At 46.9% G+C, this 19,376-nt stretch overlaps 1 protein-coding gene across 1 annotated transcript; it reads left to right on the forward strand.

Annotated features, from left to right (window-relative positions):
• The first annotated feature begins 8,408 nt into the window (after positions 1–8,408).
• Positions 8,409–18,853, forward strand: LOC138844412 (S-phase kinase-associated protein 1-like). The gene is made up of 2 exons (XM_070052727.1): positions 8,409–8,538; positions 18,356–18,853. The coding sequence occupies exons 1-2, from the start codon at positions 8,530–8,532 to the stop codon at positions 18,704–18,706; spliced, it is 360 nt and encodes a 119-aa protein (XP_069908828.1). The 5' UTR covers positions 8,409–8,529; the 3' UTR covers positions 18,707–18,853.
• Positions 18,854–19,376: the final 523 nt, after the last annotated feature.

The following is a 19,376-nucleotide window of genomic DNA, read 5'->3' on the forward strand; positions in this document are numbered from 1 at the left end:
TCCATGTTCCATGGACCTCTCGAAATACCCTTGCACATACTGATGGGGTACAGTGTGGTGTTTCGACGTGTGCATTTTATGTGGCATCTTAAAATGTATATATCAAAGTGGAGTCAAGTTAACGTGGTGTTCGTGCCTTGGTGCACATTTGCCTACCCCTTCAAGACCCTGGGAGAGGCTGCAAGGCACCACTCACACAGGCCTGGGAGCTGCACATTCCAGGCCAAGTCTCAGCTGCCAAACACTATGGAAGTCCTCTGAGAACAATTAGGATTTTTTACTAGATGCCTTCATGCCGTGCCCACTGGAAATGTGTACCTTGGCACAACCAGGCCTCCAGACTCCTGTCACCTTCCTACTGCAACTGGAATTGGCACCGCAGCCCCTGGAAAATGGGCTCCTCTCTTCTTTACATTCTGCATGAATCACCCGCTCTGTAGAAGAACAGGGCTTGCCTCCGAGGCCTGCAGACATAACAGACCGACCGCTTTTCCCGTCCGACTTTTCCCAGGGGCTGGTGGGGCACCGCGAATCCCTCCTCAAGCCGCTGTAAGTTTTCCTCTCCTCATTCTCTGCCCTTTCCAAATCATATTATTTCTTTGGATCCATATTTTTTTTACACACACTTTTGCAAATATTCTCAAGTAATGTGCTCATTTGTGTGTGTGTGTGTGTGTGTGAGAGAGAGAGAGAGAGAGAGAAAGAGAGAGAGAGATTTGAGGACCATGCTTGCTGATCATGTAGGATTAGATGAAACCTGATGGTCTCTCAGTGTCTTGGGCTCCCCATCACTTCCAGGATCCAGGGCGAGCTCATTGGTAATAATCAAGGAGGCCCCTTGTCAATGGGGTCCTGCTAACCTTGATGGCCTCCTCTCTCTCCTTTGTTACCTTTGCTCCAGCAATACTGAGAGGCCTGCAGTCCCTCAGAGAAACCACGCCACTTCACTCCCCCATGCATCTGCTCCGCTGTTAGCCCTGACCATAATGCCCTCCTCTCCCTTGTCACCGGGGAGCAGCTCCCTCTCTAACATCCAGGCCAGCAGGCACCTGCCCTGGGAAGATTTCTACCCTCTCTCAGAGTTACACTGTCCCCTGTGCTGTTTGGATGCTCTGTATCTGTCCCATTGCTTGTGTTTCCCCTGTCTTTTGTATTATATTTTATTTCCTTGCCCATCTTTCTGGATTGATGTGGGCTAGGGTTGTGTCTTTCTCATCTGAACTTCTAGAACTGATCACAGTGCTATTCTTGTAATCTCCAACCAAAACTCATCATGGGGGGCATGCATTGTGCAGTAGATTAAGCCTCTTCCTACATCAGAATGCCTGTTTGAAGTTCCAGCTGCTCAGCACTTCTGATCCAGCTTCCTGCTAATGCACCTTGGAAGGTAGGGGATAGTGGGCCAAATACTTGAGTTGTTGCCGCTCATGTGGAACACTGGGGTGGAGTTCCTGGCTCCTGGCCTTGGCCTGGCCCAACCCTGGCTGTTGTGGACATTTGGGAAGTGAACCAGTGGATGGAAGATCTCTTTTTGTCTCTCCTCTCCTCTCTCTCTCTGTCACTCTGCCTTTCAAATAAATAAAATGAATAAATCTTTTTGAAACCCCTACTGTAGAATTGAACTGAAAGGAGTACAAAGAGCATCTGATGTGAGACGTTCAGGCATTTCCCACACTACAGATTTTCTTCTCGGCAAACATTTCTTGAGCGGACCTGACCTGAATCTACTTGGCTTTAGGATACAATTACCATCTGTGTGTGAAGAAAAAAAAAAAAAAAAAGATGCAGCTTACCTAAGAAATACCTTATGCCAAAGCTCAGCACATGCCATGAAGCAAGGAGGTAGCAAGGGAGAATGGAGGAAGGAGAGAGAAGTGAGCCCGAGTGGAGTCCTCTATCCAGGGCCAGTCCTGCAGGCTTCGGCACCAAAGGGTCCGCTGAATCAGCCCACATCTCTCTGCTCAGTTACACCCAGCCCGATCCAGGCCCTGCTGTCTCTCCCCTGGACTCTGCGGCTGCATCTTCTCACTATCTCTACCTGTCCTGTAAATTCAAAAGTGGAAGCCCCAACACCCAATGTGGCGATACTGGGAAGTGGGGCTTTTGGGAAGTCATTAGGTCAGGATGAAATCATGAGGGTAGGGCTCCTCTCATGGGAAGACACCTTGGTTTGCTCTCTCTGGGCCAGTGCACGCACAGGAGGCCAGGCTGAGCACACAGCGTGGAGGCAGCCATCAGTAAGCCTGGAAGAGAATCCTCAGCTGATCTTGGACTTCCCAATCTCCAGAACTGAGACATGAGTGTGGCATAAGCCTGCCTGTCTATGGTATTTGCTGTAGCCACTCAGTCTAACTGAGACATCGGCCCCCATTCTCCACCCAACAGCCAAGGTCACCTTTCACACAAGTAAGTCAGGTCAGGGTGTGCTGGTGTAACGTCTCCATGGGCTCCCTGTCACTTGACCATAACTCACCCTACAAAGATCTAATGTAATCTGCTGGTTGGGACACCTCGGTTTGAGCCCTGGCTCTGCTCCTGATTCCAGCTTCCTGCTACTGCCTACCCTGGGAGGCACCAGGTGATGGTTTAAATACCTGAGTCTGCCATCCACGTGGAAGTACTGGGTTGAGTTCTCACCTTTTACCCACTCAAGCCCCAGCCATTGAAAGCATTTTAAGAGTGAACCAGCAGCTGGAAGAGCTTTCTTTGTCTGTCTTTCAAGTAAAATAGGTAGGTGAATAAATCAATAAAAGTGTTTTAAAAGACACCTCTGCTTTGAGACCATCTTTGACTACTGTGTCTCAAGTTGCTCCATGTGGGTAGACATTTGGTACGGTGGTTAAGATGCCACTTGGAGCACCCACATGCCACACTGGAGAGCCTGGGTTTGAGTCCTGGCCCTGCTGCTGATTCCAGCGTCCTGACAGTGCTCGACCTGGGAGACAGAGGTGATGAGCATTATCTGCCACCCATGTGGGAGACCTAGACTGAATTCTAGGCTCTTGTCTTCAGCCTGGCCCAGCCCTGGCTGTTGAGGCATTTGGGGAGTGAACCAATGGATGGAAAAACCTCTCTCTGTCTCTCTCTACCTTTCAAGTAATTTAAAATTAAATAAAGCTGCTACACAGTTTCCATCATGTCACCTGTTTTACTTCCTCCATAGCACCTTTCAGGACCTGACACACCTTTTTGTCTATTTACTCAAGTAGCCTCCTTGAGAACAGGAACCTCACCTGTTTGTTTTAAGAGACAGAGAGGACAGAGACACACAGGGAGAAAGAGCTCCCATCCACTGTTTTTCTCCAGGCTGGGCCAGGCCAAAGCTGGGATCTGGGAACATAATCTGAGTCTCACATGTGGGTGGCAGGGACCCAACTACTTGAGCCATCTCCAATTGCCTCCCAGGATGTACAGCAGCAGGAAGCTGGAATCAGGAGTGGGGCTGAGACTTGAGCACAGGCACCCCAATGTGGAACGCAAGCAGCATTCCCAAACAGCAGCTTAACCACTGGGGCCAGATGGCAGCTCTGACTCACCGGTTTTGTCCCCTGCTCTCTCCCTAGCACCTCAATAGGTCTGACTTGGGTGCTGCTCAGAAGTGATGGGTTACTGAATGACTAGACGTGTCTGGCACTGGCTCAACCTGCTCACAAACAGCATTTTCATGCAGTCATGTACAGAAAGGTTTCTTGCAACAATTAGTATGGAATTGCCAGTGATTTCCAAGATTTTGACATACCTGGGGGTGAGTTCATTCATCATTAGCTTATTTGAAGTAGAAGTGAGTCAGAGTGTGTGACTTCATGCCCAGGTCCACATCAAAGTGTTCATGGATGAACGCAAGGGCAGCAACATTTCATGTGACCTTCAAATGAAAGATGCATGGAACTTCAAGGTGGAAGCATGCACTGGGGGGTGACAGTGCCCATTGGGGTCTGCACTGCAACTCTGATGTGCCCATAAATTGTGTGAAGGGTTATGCTCCCTAAAAGCATGTTTAGGCTTCTCTGCCTACCTCCTTTCTTTGCTGAAACGGTGAATGAAATTTCTGAAACACTGATCTCAGAAACAAGATTTAACATGAAAGTTAAATAGTGCTTTTAGGACAGCATTGTCCTGTGGAACCTGGAATTTTCTTCAGATTTAGAAGTAGCACCAGACTGGGAATTGGACCCTGAGGTTTGAACCCAGACTCCAGTGCTCAGGAGTTGTGTGACTTTGGGCAGGACACTTTACCTCAACCTAATCCATTTTTCTCCTCTGTGAAAAGTGATGCTGTTCTATCCACTTCTATTTACCTTTGCTCTAAAAGTCAGAATTAACGGTGGGCATTTAGTCAAGAGGATAAGATACCTATATCTGTGTCACAGGACCTGGTTTGACTCCTACCTCCAGCTCCCAATGCAGCTTCCAGCTAAGATGCATCCTGGGAAACAGCAGGTGAAGGCCCAGTAGTTGAGTCTCTGCCACCCCTGTGGGAGACCTGGATTGCATTCCTGGCTCCTGGCTCCTGGCTCCTGGCTCCTGGCTCCTGGCTTTGGTTCTGGCTCAGCCCTAGCCATTGTGGGCATTTGAGGAGTGAGTCAGGAGATGGAGCGCTGCCTGTCTGGCCTGTTTCTCAAGTAACAAACAAATAACAAAACATATAACCTAATCCATCAAGATGCTCAGCCAAAATTGATCAGGGGCCAGCATTGTGTACAGCAGGTTAAGCCACTGCTTGTGATGCTGGTGTCCCATATCAGAGTGCTGGTTTGAGTCCCTGGTGCTCCCTTCTGGTCAAGCTCTCTGCTCAAGCAGCTGGGAAGGCAGTAGATAATGACCTAAATATTTGGGTCCCTGCCACCCACATGGGAGATCCAGTTGGAATTCTTGACCCCTGGCTTCAGTCTGGCCCAGCCCTGGCTATTGTGACCATCTGGGGAGTGAACTAGCAGATGGAAGATTTCTCTCTGCCTCTCTCTCTGTCACTCAACTAAATAAATCTTTTCAAAAATCAATCAATGAAATCATTAAAAAATACACTAGGAACCAGTTTTGTGGCATAGCTGGTAAAGCTGATGTCTGAATGCCTACATCCCATATGGGTGGTGGTTCGAGTCTTGGTTGCTCCACTTCCAATCCAGCTCCCTGCTAATGGCCTGGGAAAGCAGTGAAAGATGGCCCAAAGTGTTTGGGCCCCTGTCACCCATGTGGGAGACTCCGATGAAGCTCCTGGCTCCTGGTTTCAGCCTGGCCCAGCCCTGGTTGTTGTAGCAATCTGGTGAGTAAACCAGCAGATGGACTATTCTCTCTGTGTGTCTTCATCTCTCTCTCTCTCTCTCTGTAACTCTAACTTTCAAATAAATAAATAAATAGCTCCAAGACTTTGGGCAAATCACTTAGCTTCTCTGTCCCTCAGTTTTCTTACCCATGGCATGGGGATAATAATAATAAAAAAAAGCTTTCTTCATGGAATTACATTATAAGATCATCACATGAACTCAGTGGTATCCTTGGCACTAAGCACTTGAGGAACAATAGCCATGATTACCATTATCATACATGCAGCACATGTTTCTTGTATGAAGTCCTGCAGTACAGTGAAAGGTGGAAGAGCTCCCCAACTCCACCCTGGTAATCTTAGCCCCACAGACAGGGCTACTACTGGTTCAGTGACCCTTCCAGCCATTTTATGGAACTTAAACATGTTTAGTAACATGAGCAGAATCATACCACATAGACTGTTCTGCAAGTTTCCTTTTCCACACAGCCATCTATCATGCTTACCTGTCTGTGTCGACAGATGTTACTCTACCTCATTCCTTTAACACCTGCCTAGCATTTCAGTTTATGGAACCACTGTAATTAATTTACTCAGCACCCTATTGGGGGCCACTTACATTCTTTCAATTTCTCACTATTATAAACACCGTGCAGCAGGAGTAGACATTTGCTGCAACAGGTAAGATACCACCGAGACACCTGCATCACACATTAGAGTCCATGGGTTCAAGTCCTAGCTCCACTCTCAATTTCAGCACTTTGAGGGGCAGCATTGTTGGCTCAAGTATTTGGGTTCCTGCCACCCATGTGGGATGCTTGAATTGAGTTCTCAGTTCCCAGCTTCTGGCTGGCTGCAGTGGCATTTAGTAAACCACTGCTTGAGAGAGCTTTATCTGGCTGGCTGTCTCCGTCTCTCTGCCTCTCAAATAATGAGAGGAATTTAAAATAATAAAATAAACACTGTGCTGTGACCATCTCAGATGTGTGGCTGTGCACACTTGTTATAAGGCATCTGTAGGATAAAGTCTTGCATAGCACATGCAGGCCACATCTGTAAAGAATATTCACGCTGATGTGCAGGGACCTGAGTTGCACATCAGAATTTTTGGTCCATTTCATGCCACCATTGTTGATCCTCGCCCTCTTGGATTTTATTTGTTGATCTGTGTATGATAACAGATGAACAGAATAATCACATTTTAAAGTGTCCTAGTTGCTCTCTGGACAGATAGCAGGGATCATACTTGTTGGATAGGATTTAAACAGGCAAGGAAAGGTAGGAAGTGCTGCTCTCAGGAGGGGACTGCTCTGGGCACTCTGGGGGGCTGTGGAGGTCCCCGGTGAAGATCCCAGTCACACTGAGAACAGGGTCTCTGTATGGATGCTGTGGGGTAGAAAGCCAATGCAAGACCGAGGAGCAAAGGTAAGGAACTAGGATCCAACAGGATGAATCACGTCACAGAAGAGGCCTTTACAAAGACCCACCTGTGGAAAGTGGAATTATATTACTGCAGTCGCTCTAGCTTCTTATCCTTAAGACACCATGTATTGGTTAGGGGAGAATAGATTAGGCTGCAGTAAAAAAGTAATCCCCAAATAGTGGCTTTAACCAATCAAAGCCTACTTTTCACTCAAGAGCTGGGAATGAGTGGTCTGGTCATCATTTAGGTGAGTCAGTGAGGAATGCAGGCTCATGGAACAGGCAGCACCTCCAATGTCGCTAGCTTCCATGCCAGAGAGGAGAGCACCAAGAGGTCTTGGATTTCCTGTTAGATGCTTCAGCCAGCAAGTGCCATGCTTTGCTGCCTTCATGGCTCATGGGCAGGACTAGTCACCTGACCCCATTTAACCCCCACCAAAGAGGACCAGAAGCGTGATTGCATCATGTGACCCAAAAGGAAAAGAACTGAAAAATAATTGGCAGACATCCTATTATCCATCTCCTTTCCATGGTCTCAAATAGGTGTCTCAGAAAACCCTATGGTGCTGGGCCATTAGCCTGGTGGTTACAAATGCCCACGTCCCATTAGGGAGTACCTGGGTTCAATACCTGACTCCAGCTCCTGATTTCAGCTTCCTGCCAACGCAGACACTGGGAGGCAGTGATGATGAATCGAGTAATTGGGTTCCTGCCACCCCCATGAGAGACCTGGGTTGAGTTCCCTGGCCCTTCAGCCCAGGCCCAACCCCAATATTTGTGGATATTTGTGGGCGTGAGAATTCTATTTATCTCTGCCTCTCAAATACATAAATACAAATAATAAAAACAAAAACCCCGTGAAAATTAAGAGAAGGGCCAAGCATTGCTTTAAAATACTGATTGCTAGGGAAGTTGGTGGAAGAAATGTTCTAGAATATTCCCCTCTCCCAACCTCAACCCCCCAGTTATCATAGTTTACAGCAAACCTTTCTGTAGTTTAGTAACAATCTTCTAGCCCTAATTCCTGTCCCATTAATTTTGGATAGAATTCAATCCAGAGAAATGACACCACCAAGAAAGCTTGAGAGCCCTTTAATAGACATGATTTGAAAAACCTTACATAGAAATCAGTCACATTGTCACCTGGTAGAGAGCCTGCTTTGTTCCTGCCAACGAGTCCAGTGTCACTCATAACCCCTTGATGTTTGCTTCTTTACTTTCTTTTCTTAACTCTGAATACGTTTATAATTTCACCATGCAAAATCTCCTTTCCTGGTGCATTTCTGTTCCCCAGGAAGCAGCAACCTTTGAAACACTGACAATCCTACACCTTTCCGAATAGTGCTTGTGCACAGAATTTCTGAACAAACTAGGATCTGTGATGATGACCTTTCTTGCACTTTTATCATTGCTTTCATGGGAGAGCTAAAGACTCTCTATAAATATTAATTAAGCCTCACAACCCCTCTATGCAATACAGAGGGGCAAGGGGAAAGTGCAAAGATGGAAATTAATGACGCCAAGTATGTGATATAAGCCAAAAGTGATACTTCCACTTGGCATTTTTCATTTTCGTCTTTGTGATGTAGATGTGACCAGTGAATATTCATGTTGGAGACCCATGTGGTTTCCCTGCTCCCTTTCTTCTCTGCTTGCAGGTCTGAGCTCTCAGCACATGTCCACCGGGCCTGTTCTGGGCCCTCTGGACTTCCTGCTAGACTGCAGGAAAGGCCTTCCCTTTGGGCCTGGAGCCACCCTTCACTTCCCTTCTGCTAAGGAGAAAAGAGCCAGCTTGTCCCTGGGATGATCTAACCACACCAGTCACACAGTGGAGAAGGGACTCCATGTGGTTGGTAAGTGATCCTGGTCAGTCATTGACCCAACCTGATTCTATTATCGGATGAGCACCCCTAATCCAAAAATTTGAAATCTGAAACATTTTGAGTACTGACATGAATCTACATTGGAAAACTCCACACCTGACCACAGGGGATGGTTCACAGCCAAAGCATAATACTAAGGACAGGCATTTGGCCTAGTGCTTAAGATGTCAGAAAATGTATGCAGTGCCTGGGTTCAATTTCTGCCTCAGCCTCTGGCTCTTGACTTCAGCTTCCTGCTAGTGCAGACCCTTGGAGGCAGCAGTAATGGCTCAAGAGATTAGGTCCCTGCCACCCATGGGGAGACCTGGATTAAGTGTCTGACTCCCAGCTTCAGTCCTGGCCCTATCCCAGCTTTTGTCGGCATTTGAGAAGTGAAGCAGCCAATGGGAGCTCTCTGTCTCTCCAATAAATAAATAAATACTCTTTCTAAAGTAATAAATGTATTTATATGCTACTGATAAGCATATCAGTTCAGAGTGAGGAGTGATGGTGATGGTAAGCAACCTCAGACTGTGCACAGGTGGTAACATGCTTTTTTTTTTAAGAGTTGTTTATTTATTTGAAAAGCAAAGTTACACACAGAGAGAAGGAGAGGCAGAAAGAGAGAGAGAGAAAGTCTTCCATCTGCTGGTTCACTCCCCAAATGGTCACAAGCTGGAGCTGCACTGATCCAAGAGCCAGGAGTTTCCTCCAGGTCTCCCATGTGGGTGCAGGGGCCCAAGGACTTCAGCCATCTTCCACTGCTTTCCCAGGCCATAGCAGAGAGCTGGATCAGAAGTGGAGCAGCCGGGACTCAAACCAGCGAATATATGAGATGCTGGCACTGCAGGTGGCAGCTTTATCCACTGTGCCACAGCGCTGGTCCCCCACCATTACTTTCTGATGTTTCAATGCACACAAACTTGCACACAATTATTTACAATGCCATATAAAGTTACCCTTTAGTTATATGTATAAAGTATATAAAAAATTGTGAATGGATTTCATGTTTAGACTTGGGTCCCATCCCCAAGTTATCTAATTAGGTATATTCAAAGATTCTAAAATACAGAAGGCCAGTATAGTGATGCTGCAGGTTAAGCCACAGCTTGCAACACCAGCATTCCATATCAGAGTGCTGGTTTGAGTCTCAGCTGCTCCACTTCTTATCTAGTTCCCTGCTAATGCATTTGGGAAAGCAGTAGAAGATAACTCAAGTACTTGGCTTCCTGCCATCCATGTGGGAGACTCAAATGAAGCTCCTGGCTCCTGGCTTCAGGCTGGCCTTGCCCCAGTCATTGCAGCCATTTGGGGGTGAAACAGTGGATGGAAGATTTCTCTCTCTTTCTCTCTCTCTCTCCCTCCTTCCCTCCCCTCTCCATTACTCTGTCTTTCAAATAAATGTAAAAATAAATCTTTTTTTTTTAATTCCCAAACATGAAAAGTCATGTGAAATCTAAAACACTTCTGTTCCCAAACATACTGGATAAGGGATACTCAACCTATACTGTATTCTGACCTATCCCAGGCAAAACCTCCTCCTCTGGTACTCATGGTGTAGCTCTGAGGACTCCATTTTACCTGTAGCCCATTCCCTCTTGGGCATGATGGGGAGGGGTCATTTGAGAGTTCTTGGGAGTTGAGGACCTCTAGATGTGTGACTGATGTATCCATGAGGAGGGTGCATGGCCAGCATTCCAATAAAGAAGACATGAAGGTTGCTAAAGCCGCCCTGGCCTGGGAACTGAGGAGAAGCCTGGGAATCTGGAAAAGCAGGCAAGTACCCAAGATCAGGGTTAAGTCAGAGGCTAGGAATGGAATACAGGACAGGATAACCCATATAGACCACAAGACCAGATCTGCGGTAAATAGTCCAGAGTTCTTCAACGTGGAGAAGCAATGGGACTCCCTGTAGAGGCCAGAGCTGTGTGATCAAGGAGAGCTTGAGACAGGTGTGGGGCTTAAAACTCTGTTGTTCTGGGTAAATCTTGAGTGCTTCCATTCAGCCTTCAGTTGCTGACACAAAGGATTTTTCTGCCATGGCATTACCACCCTCCAGCCCCTGTGGGGACTTCCCCATGTGGTCAGCCCAACATGCTGACCACATGCTAATTAGTCCCACTGTGACATTGCCATGTTTGGGGACATAGACTGTTGTTACTCCTGCTAAGTGGTCAGCGAGGAAAACGCCAACAGCTGCCTGAGGAAGTCCTCATCAGAGGCCAAAGGACAAGGTCACTAGTGTAGCCGCTGGGACTGAGTGAACTCCAGGCTCTGGGAGTGCATCAGAGGTGGCCGGGGGGTGGGGGTGGGGGTTGCTGAGTCCCTGCAGATCTTAACCCTCGTGTTCCAGACCCCACCAAGTTTTCTTTTCTCTTTGGGCTCCCCCTGATTCTTGAAGCTCAGGGGGTGCAGCTGGTGAAGACTTCTGTTCTTACGACATTTCTGCCAAACTGCGTGTCCTTTCTGTGAAACTTTGCCACTTCCCTAACGGGCTAAGCCTTTGAAACTCTAAAGTCAGGAAGAGTCTTTTCCTGACCCTGTTTTCCACTGTAACATCCTTTCCCGGAGGCCATCGGTGTAGAAGAGCCCCAGCATCTTCAAAAGGAGTAGGCAGGAGGAGATGTCCAGGAGAGCAGGGAAACCTTGGGGTGGGGAAAAGCATGTAGGAATGGTAAAGTATTTGCTTCCCACAAATCCAATTCCCAAGAGACTGATCTAGAGTTGGCTGTCTCACTTGGGTGGAAACCTATTTTTCTTTCAAGATGATTCTTGGCCAATCTATTGGACTTGTGTTTCTGGAACATCAGTTGGGGACCACAGGACGAGCACAGGGTGTGGGGATGGCTCTCACCAAACACAGCCAAGGGATGGAGGTGCAGGGAGGTCTGGGCCCTGAGCACCCGCCGAGAAGAGGGGCCTGGAGAGTTTCTCCCGTCAACAAAGAACAGAAAGAGCCGGCCAGTGCCTCTGTGAACAGTGGCTGAGAAGAGCTGGGTTTCCACAACAAAACAAGCACACAGCTCAGCCTCCTGATCCGATGCGGGATAATGTGGCCTGGGAAAAGCGGGACCCACCTGAGTGGAATCAAATTGCTTAGTGCGATTCTTGTGCTCTTGCGGGTGGTTAGAAATGGACTTTCATGGCCCCACCCCGTAACTGTGTGTCTTCTGAGTCTCGGCTCCAAAAGGAAGGGTTAACGTGGAACGGGAAGGCCCTTTACATTCTGAAACACTGTGGAATATAAAACTCCTAAGTTGTAGCTTTGTCTGTAGGCAGTAAAATGACAGATGCCCTCAACGATAGAATCCTTTTGTGGAGTTGCCTTCACGTGAGATGTGATGTCTAGACGGACCCGGATTCTTGTCTGAGTTGGCTGAATGGGGTTAAGAGGAAAGTACTGGGTTGACTACAAATGACACTAGAATTCTTGCAACAGGGCCTTAGCTTTTGCCTGGATCCTACCTTACCCTGCCTGAAACACGTGCTCTTGACAGCTGTGCATGGGGACTTTTTTGCTCTCCATGAAAAGATTTCAATCCTCGGAGCGTCTATGCCGTCAACAGCACACACCGCACCTCACGTGCACACACACACACACACACGGACACACATACCACACTTACGTGAACTTACTGGAGTGCGTCAAGGCCCACAGTCCCCAAAGGTGCTTTACCAAGTGGTGGGTGAGAAGACAGAGCAAAGCTGAGACTCTGAGCTGGCTTACAGCCGCTGCAGTCCCAAGGAGCTTCATTTAAATTTGATTCACTTGCAGCTCTGAAAGATGTCATTTGTGTCAATGCAGGACGCATTCGATTTGGGGTGAGCGGAAATGTCCCCAGCTTCTGGTGGCAGCGGATACATCTGAAACATGGAATCCAGTCAATTTTGCTCCCAAGAGGGACAGGTGGAGGACTCCCATTTCCTGCCAATTCTGTTGGAAACAATGAGGGAGTGAAAAAAAAAATGGAGCCCTCCCTTCTCTTTCTGGCCTTAGACATGAACTCTTGATAAGATCCTGGAAAACAGGCAGCATTTTTTAACAGCCATTGCCCTCCTCAGCTGAGAAAACAGCACGAGCCAAAGGAGGACCCGGGGCCACCTCTATTGTGACTGTGGCCAGGCGGACTCACTGTCGCCAAACAGCGGAGCCCGCAATGACTGAGATAAGGAGCATAATAACATTTTCACATGAACCCGACATTCTTACCTCTTCTATAGGAAAGGATATCCCTGCAGGAAGGAGGAAGGTGGGGCCCTGCCCATGTCCTACGGCAGTGCTGGGACTGCATTGTCCCAGCCTGCGTAGGGACACAGGAAGAGGGTACGGAAGTTTCAACAGGAAAACAGAGAAAAGTTCAAACGTAAACAGCATCCAAAAAAAATTCACCAATAGCATAGTAGGTTTCCTCTGTGGGCTTCCAGGCTTCCACGTCCCCCTGGCCTGGCAGAATGTAAGCTGGGGTTCTGTTCACCTTGGCAACCTCCAGCGTGCGTGACTATGCGGATCCCCTGCTGAATCAGTTAAGAGGATGTGTTTTCGATGGCATTGGAGACAAAAACAACCTCTATGCAGAGACTGTATCCTGGCCTGGCCGGAGTCTGATCCGTCTTTTCCATGTGTCATCTCTGGGGCGGGCATGGGCTTCCCTGAAGTCCTGTGTGAGGCAGGGCAGCTCCCCTCGGGAGGTTTGGACTACAGCTCAAGAGGTTGGGTCACAGCTTCCCACAGTAAGGCAAGGGTTTGGGTTGTGCTCCCTTGTTTTGCCTGGAGATGCCCTTTGAGAAATTCAGTCCTAAGGGATGCAAGAAGGGTCGGATTCCCACTCCACCCCAAAGATCCAGTGAGGGCTGGATGTTTCCTCGCCCCAAAGCCCCTGCTGTCTGCTGCAGTAGCCCCCAGGGCTTGAAAGAGGCTGCCACGGAGCCTCTGGTTTGAGAGTAATGGAAACCATGACCAAAACAAGCAGAACCAATTCCATGGTGAGATCTGAATGGGAAAAGCCAAGGTGAAAAAATAAGAGAGCAGCTTTGGGAGATTCTCTCTCTATGCCTGGCCCTTGGGAACTAACCGTTGTCTCACTTTGCCTCAAGCTGCATAGACGGGTGGCAAAAACATGATAGAAAGATGTTCTCAGGGCCCCTGGTGCGAGGCCTGAGGGTGAAGGTGTTCCCACGGGCAGCGGGTGAAAGGTGAGCTTCTCTCCACTTTCCCCCTGATTGAAAGACCTCACAACTCCACGGAGGAACTACAGAAGCCACTTCCGACCTGGTTCTAATGGGGGCTGCCAGGCGCTAAAAGCCACATCAGTTGCTTCTGAGATGGAGCCAATCATACCTTTCAGGAGCAAACACGGTTAATAGACAAGCTGCCTAGATGCTGCCATTATGGGGCACTAAGGCCCCCTCGGCCCCCTCGGCCCCCTCGGCCCCCTCAAAATAGCTCTTAGGCTCAGGTGCCTTTCACAGCCCCTCCAAGGAGGGAGATGGGACCGCTCTAGCTTTATAGAGGACATCTTTCCGAATTCCTTTTTCCAGAACAAATGGCTTCCGTTATGTTCAGCCAGGGATCAGTTCTTCACTTAAGGCTGTAAAACAAAATAGGGCTGCTTCTCCGGATGTGTTCCTCACGACAGAAAGCTTTTGTGACGGCTGTTCCAGACGAGTGCTTGAGACGCCTTATCTAAAAGCCCAGGCTCAAGGAAGAGGGGGACCTTGATTTCTGCCTGTGGTGAATGCAGAGGGCTCAGCCTTGTGTGGGGCAGATTGCACGTTCCGGAACCAGGACAGCAGGAACTCACGTGTGCAGCCCACATGCATGCGACCGCTGTTGCTTCTCTCCTCACATTCGTGCGTGGCGGTATGCATTCATTTAGACAAGGTGCCAGCCAGTGGGTGGCACAGCCAGGATAATCAGGGGTGTTTCTCGAAACAGCTAACGGTTGACCCTAATCCGTCCGGGCAGGATCTTGGGTACCTGTCCTCCTATGCCAGATAGTTGCCCCTGAATCATTTGATGCATTTTAAGATGTCGGTAGCCACTGTAGCCACACCCGAGCCTGCCAGCTGGCCCACAACCCTGAGGACATTGCTGCCAGTCTCCAGAAGCCAAGTTTCTGAGGCCTATTGTTCTTTAATTAGGGGCTAGTACCAAAGTTTCAGACTGCCAGAGCCTAAAGAGTTACCGGGACCCAGGGGGTTCTTAACTCACAAAAGGGAAGCAGCATGCATGAGTAGGAGCCCTTGCAGGCCCAGGCTGAGTACTAGGGAGCCCAGAGTGAGTTAGATTAAGGAGGATGAATCAGCTTGTGCCAAACTGTACATCTCCTCCCTCTCTTATTCCGCTCTTATTTCTAACAGGGTTCAGTTTTCAGTTGGCTTTAAACTCCTAAGAATAATTGTGTGTTAATTAAAGAGTTCAAGCAATGGTATTAAGTAGAAAAAGAAAATACTACAAAGAATAAAATAGAAAGCTGTTCCTCGACAGTCAGGACAAGGGCTGATCAAGTCATTGCTTCTCATAGTGTCAGTTTCACTACAGGTTTCCTTTCAGGTGCTCAGTTAGTTGTCACAGATCAGAGAGAATATATGATATTTGTCCCTTTGGGACTGGCTTATTTCACTCAGCATGATGTTTTCCAGATTTCTCCATTTTGCTGCAAATGACCAGATTTCGTTTTTTTTTTTTGGGGGGGGGGGGGACTCTAAATCCCATTAAGTTGGCAGGTACCAATGCCATCTTACTAGTTAAAGTGATTAGTTTAAGTTCATAATTGATTATAAATATAGGATTAAGTGTCAAAGGGATCACATAAATAAGACCAGTGTCTACTAATAATAATTGATAGAATTAAAAAAGAGAGAACAACCCAACATGGGAAGCAGGATACACAGCAGACTCATAGAATGACAAATGCCCTAAACAGCACTCTGGCCTCAGAATCAGCCCTTAAGGCATTCAGATCCAGCTACAAAGCCCGTGAGAGTTTCTCAGGCATGGAAAGCCAAGACATTGTGGCAAAAAAAAAAAATGACCTAAATGAAAGATCTCTGTGAGTGAGAACCTAGCGGAAAGAATGGGCCATTAAAGAAGGAAGTACCTTTCTCTGAAGGGAGGAGAGAACTTCCACTTTGATTATGGCCTTGTCTAAATGAGGTCAGAGTTTGTGAATTCAAGAGGCCTCCATAGCCTTGCAGCTCATGACAAGAGCCTCGGGTGATTACTGACGTCATAAATAAGAGTGTCAATTGTTAAATCAACAAAAGGAATCACTGTGCATTTACTCCCCATGTAGGATCTCTGTCCTTAATGTGTTGTACTATGTGAATTAACGGTATAACTAGTACTCAAACAGTACTTTATACTTTGTGTTTCTGTGTGGGTGCAAACTGTTGAAGTCTTTACTTAGTATATACTAAGTAGATCTGCATATAAAGATAATTAAAGATGAATCTTAATGAAGAATGGGATGGGAAAGGGAGTAGGAGATGGGATGGTTTGTGGGTGGGAGGGTGGTTATGGGGGGAAAACTGCTATAATTCAAAAGCTGTACATTTGAAATTTATATTTATTAAATAAAAGTTTTCTAAAAAAAAAAAAAAAAAGGAAGGTGAATCAGGAGAGGGACAGGCCTGGCTCCCTGAGCTCTGTAATACATGGCCCAGGAAGGATGTGGCCTCTGGCTGTGGGGCCCAGCCTGCCATGCTCTGTGAGCAGGGAGCCATTGAGCAGGGGTCTCTAAAACAGCCCAGCAGACAACTTGGTTCTAAGCTCCATCTCAGTGTCTGGGACTCACCTGATGCTCAGATCCTGATTTCTTCTGTCTCCATGGAGACTTCTAGGCCTGGACTCTTGTTCTTTCTTCCCCACATTACCTTCCCAGAAAATGAATCTGGCTTCATGGTACCTACACCTGCCAGGCAGCTCCTGGTTAGACTAATCCAGCCCTTGTCCCTGGGCTCTAATGTTCTGCACCTTCTTTTTCCTCAGCCTTTGTCATCTTCATTCATTCATTCTGCGTTCATATATTCATTCAATAAATATTTAGTCAGCACTTACCATGGCCAGGTACTCTGCTAGGTGCACCAGTAATTAATGATTTGGGTATTTATATGTCTGCATGAATTCAGATGCCAAATCTGTTCAAACCATAGAAGATATCAAGGCCTTCACCTGGTAACAAAATACCTAAATTAGAACAACTGTAGCATTTGTGAGGGGGTTTGCCATGTTTCAGGCACTGTGCTTGGGATTTTACAACAACTCAAGAGAAAGTTACTTATCCCCCACTCTACAAATTAGAAAACTAAGGCTCAGAAAGGTCAATTTGCAAGTTTGGGGAGAACAAATGTCTTTTAATAGTTGAATCTGCAACTTATTTGGTTTGGGTGCTCCTACATTCAGGGCTGTAAGCAAAATATTTAACAACTCATATGGTGTGGGCACCAACCAGTCAGAACAGATGCTCAGCCATGTAGTGAACCAGGGTCTGAGCACTGAAGCCCCTGGGTGAAGATGGTGTGGCCAAGTGAGTGGTGGATTGGCCATGATGGCATCTACTTACGGACTGGTGCAGGGTTTCAGCCAGACAGTCGTGCTGCCCAGGTGAAATGGAAAAGCCCCCTCCTACTAACTGGTGCACAGTTGTGTTCATTGGCAAGTTGAGGAGTTACAGAGGGTTAGATGACCTTAACATGTGCTCCAAAGTATTAGTATGCTTGGGAATATGCGGAGATGTGAGTATGATTTTGTACAAACCTTCTTAGCTCACCAAAGCTTGCTTTCTTTCTGGATTCTAGACCAGAGTACCAAAACTGTCTTATTGTGCAGTGATTTCTCACTTCACATAATATAAGGTGACATCTTGATAGCACCAAGTATAAGCCAGATGTGTATATGGCTTTATGCATATTAACTCTCTTCATGTCAAGCCTATGAGGTAGATACTATTCTATTCTTCTCCATTTAGGAGGCAAGAACACCAAGGCACAGGGAAGGTGATGCAGCTGATTAATAAATGGCAGAGGCAGAATTTGAATCCAATGAAACAGGCTCCAGGGCACTAGTTCCTAACTATAATGCTTCTGTCTATGCTTCTCTGTGTCTCTGGTATGTTTGAATTATTTGCTGACATTTACAAATCAAGAAAGGTAACATAAAAATCCAGATGTTTAGCATCTCAGAATGAAAATTCAGGAACTTGTTAAATAAATAAAAATAAATAAGCTTTAAAAAATCACAATGGGATAAAAACATTTTGTACAATATTGAATTTTTATAGGAAACTATAATTGTAAGGAATTTCATTTAATATCAGGTTGTTTTCTTTTTAGACAGAAATTTTACGTTTTATGTGATTTGGGTTTGAGGCAATCAAGGATTTCCTTTCCAATTGTTACAAGTTTTCTCCAGGAGCTGCTTTGAATTTGTTTTTTCTTCTCAGTGTTTTCCTTTAATCTGGCACTTAGTAAGGTTCTCAAGCACTTCTGGACTTCCTAACACGCCTGTTAGCAGAGTGCAATGACCATTGTCCACCCTCATTAGGAAAATAAGTTAGAACAGACTCAGGCCTGGGCCCAGACACCCCCGCCTTTGACTCTCGGTGCATCCTGTCTTTAGGAAGCGTCCAGTTGAGGAATCACAGATGTCTACAGGGGCCACGCAGGTAACAACACTGAGTAAGGAGGGCTGGCTGCAGTAAAAACAACCGTGCATGCCTGGTGGTAAGCCACTCATGACTGAGTGACCTTGTCCTCTGCCCTTCTCTTCTCCCTGTGCTGATGCCACCTCTCTCTTGTCACCCTCCAGCCCACCACCTCCTCAACGCCGGACACCATGCCTCCATGGTTGCAGTGTTCCGATGGAGAGCGATTCAAAGTCGATGTGGAAATTGCCGAACAGTCTGTAACTGCCAAGGCCATGCTGGAAGGTTTGGAAATGGATGAGGAAGGGGATGTTGATGATGCGGCTCCTCTGCGAAGTGTGAATGCGGCAATAAAAAGGGGAGTCCGTGGGGCACCACCACCCAGAGGGCCTCCCTCACTTGAAGACAAGGAGAGCAAGGAAAAGCAGGCGGATGATATCCTTGTCCAGGACCAAGAATTTCCAAAAGCTGCCCAAGGAACACTCTTTGAAATTATTCCAGCTGCAGGCTGCTGAAACATTGAAGGCCATTGACAATCTGATCAAGGGGGAAACTCCAGAGGAGATTCCCAGGCCTTCAACATAACAAGTGAGCTTGCTGAAGACAAGGCAGCCCAGGCACACAGAGAGAACTCATGGTGGGAAGAGAAGAGAAGAAGTGCCTGACACTGCAACCTGGTAAAGATTGCTCCAAATATTAGTTGCATTGCTCTGTGTCTAATTGTTGATAGCAGGCAAACAGTAGACCAATGCAGCAGCAAATCTGTAGTTTTAGGAGAGTTTTTCTCTTAAGACTTGGACTAGGTCTTGCCATTCTCTTCCAGCCTGTAGGGTTTCTGATGAAGAGTTAGCCCTGAGTATAGTTGGAGATCCTCTGAAAGTCATCTGGCTTTTCTTCCATGCACATTTTAGAATCTTTTCTTCATGTTTTACTGTGGAGAGTTTGCAGTGTGTTGAGGGGAAGATCTTTTCTGGTCATGTCTATTAGGAGTTCTATGCACTTCCTGTACTTGGACATCCCTTTCTTTCTCCCAATTGGGGAAGTTTTCTGTAATTATTTCACTAATAGGTCTTCTAGCCCATTCTCTCTTTCCAGACCTTCAGGAACTTCTAAGATCCATATGCTGGGTTGTTGATAGTGTCCCATAAATCTCCAACAGGTTTTCTAACTTCCTTTTTTTTTTTT

Source organism: Oryctolagus cuniculus, chromosome 11 (genome assembly GCF_964237555.1).
Source record: "Oryctolagus cuniculus chromosome 11, mOryCun1.1, whole genome shotgun sequence".
Classification (NCBI taxonomy): domain Eukaryota; kingdom Metazoa; phylum Chordata; class Mammalia; order Lagomorpha; family Leporidae; genus Oryctolagus; species Oryctolagus cuniculus.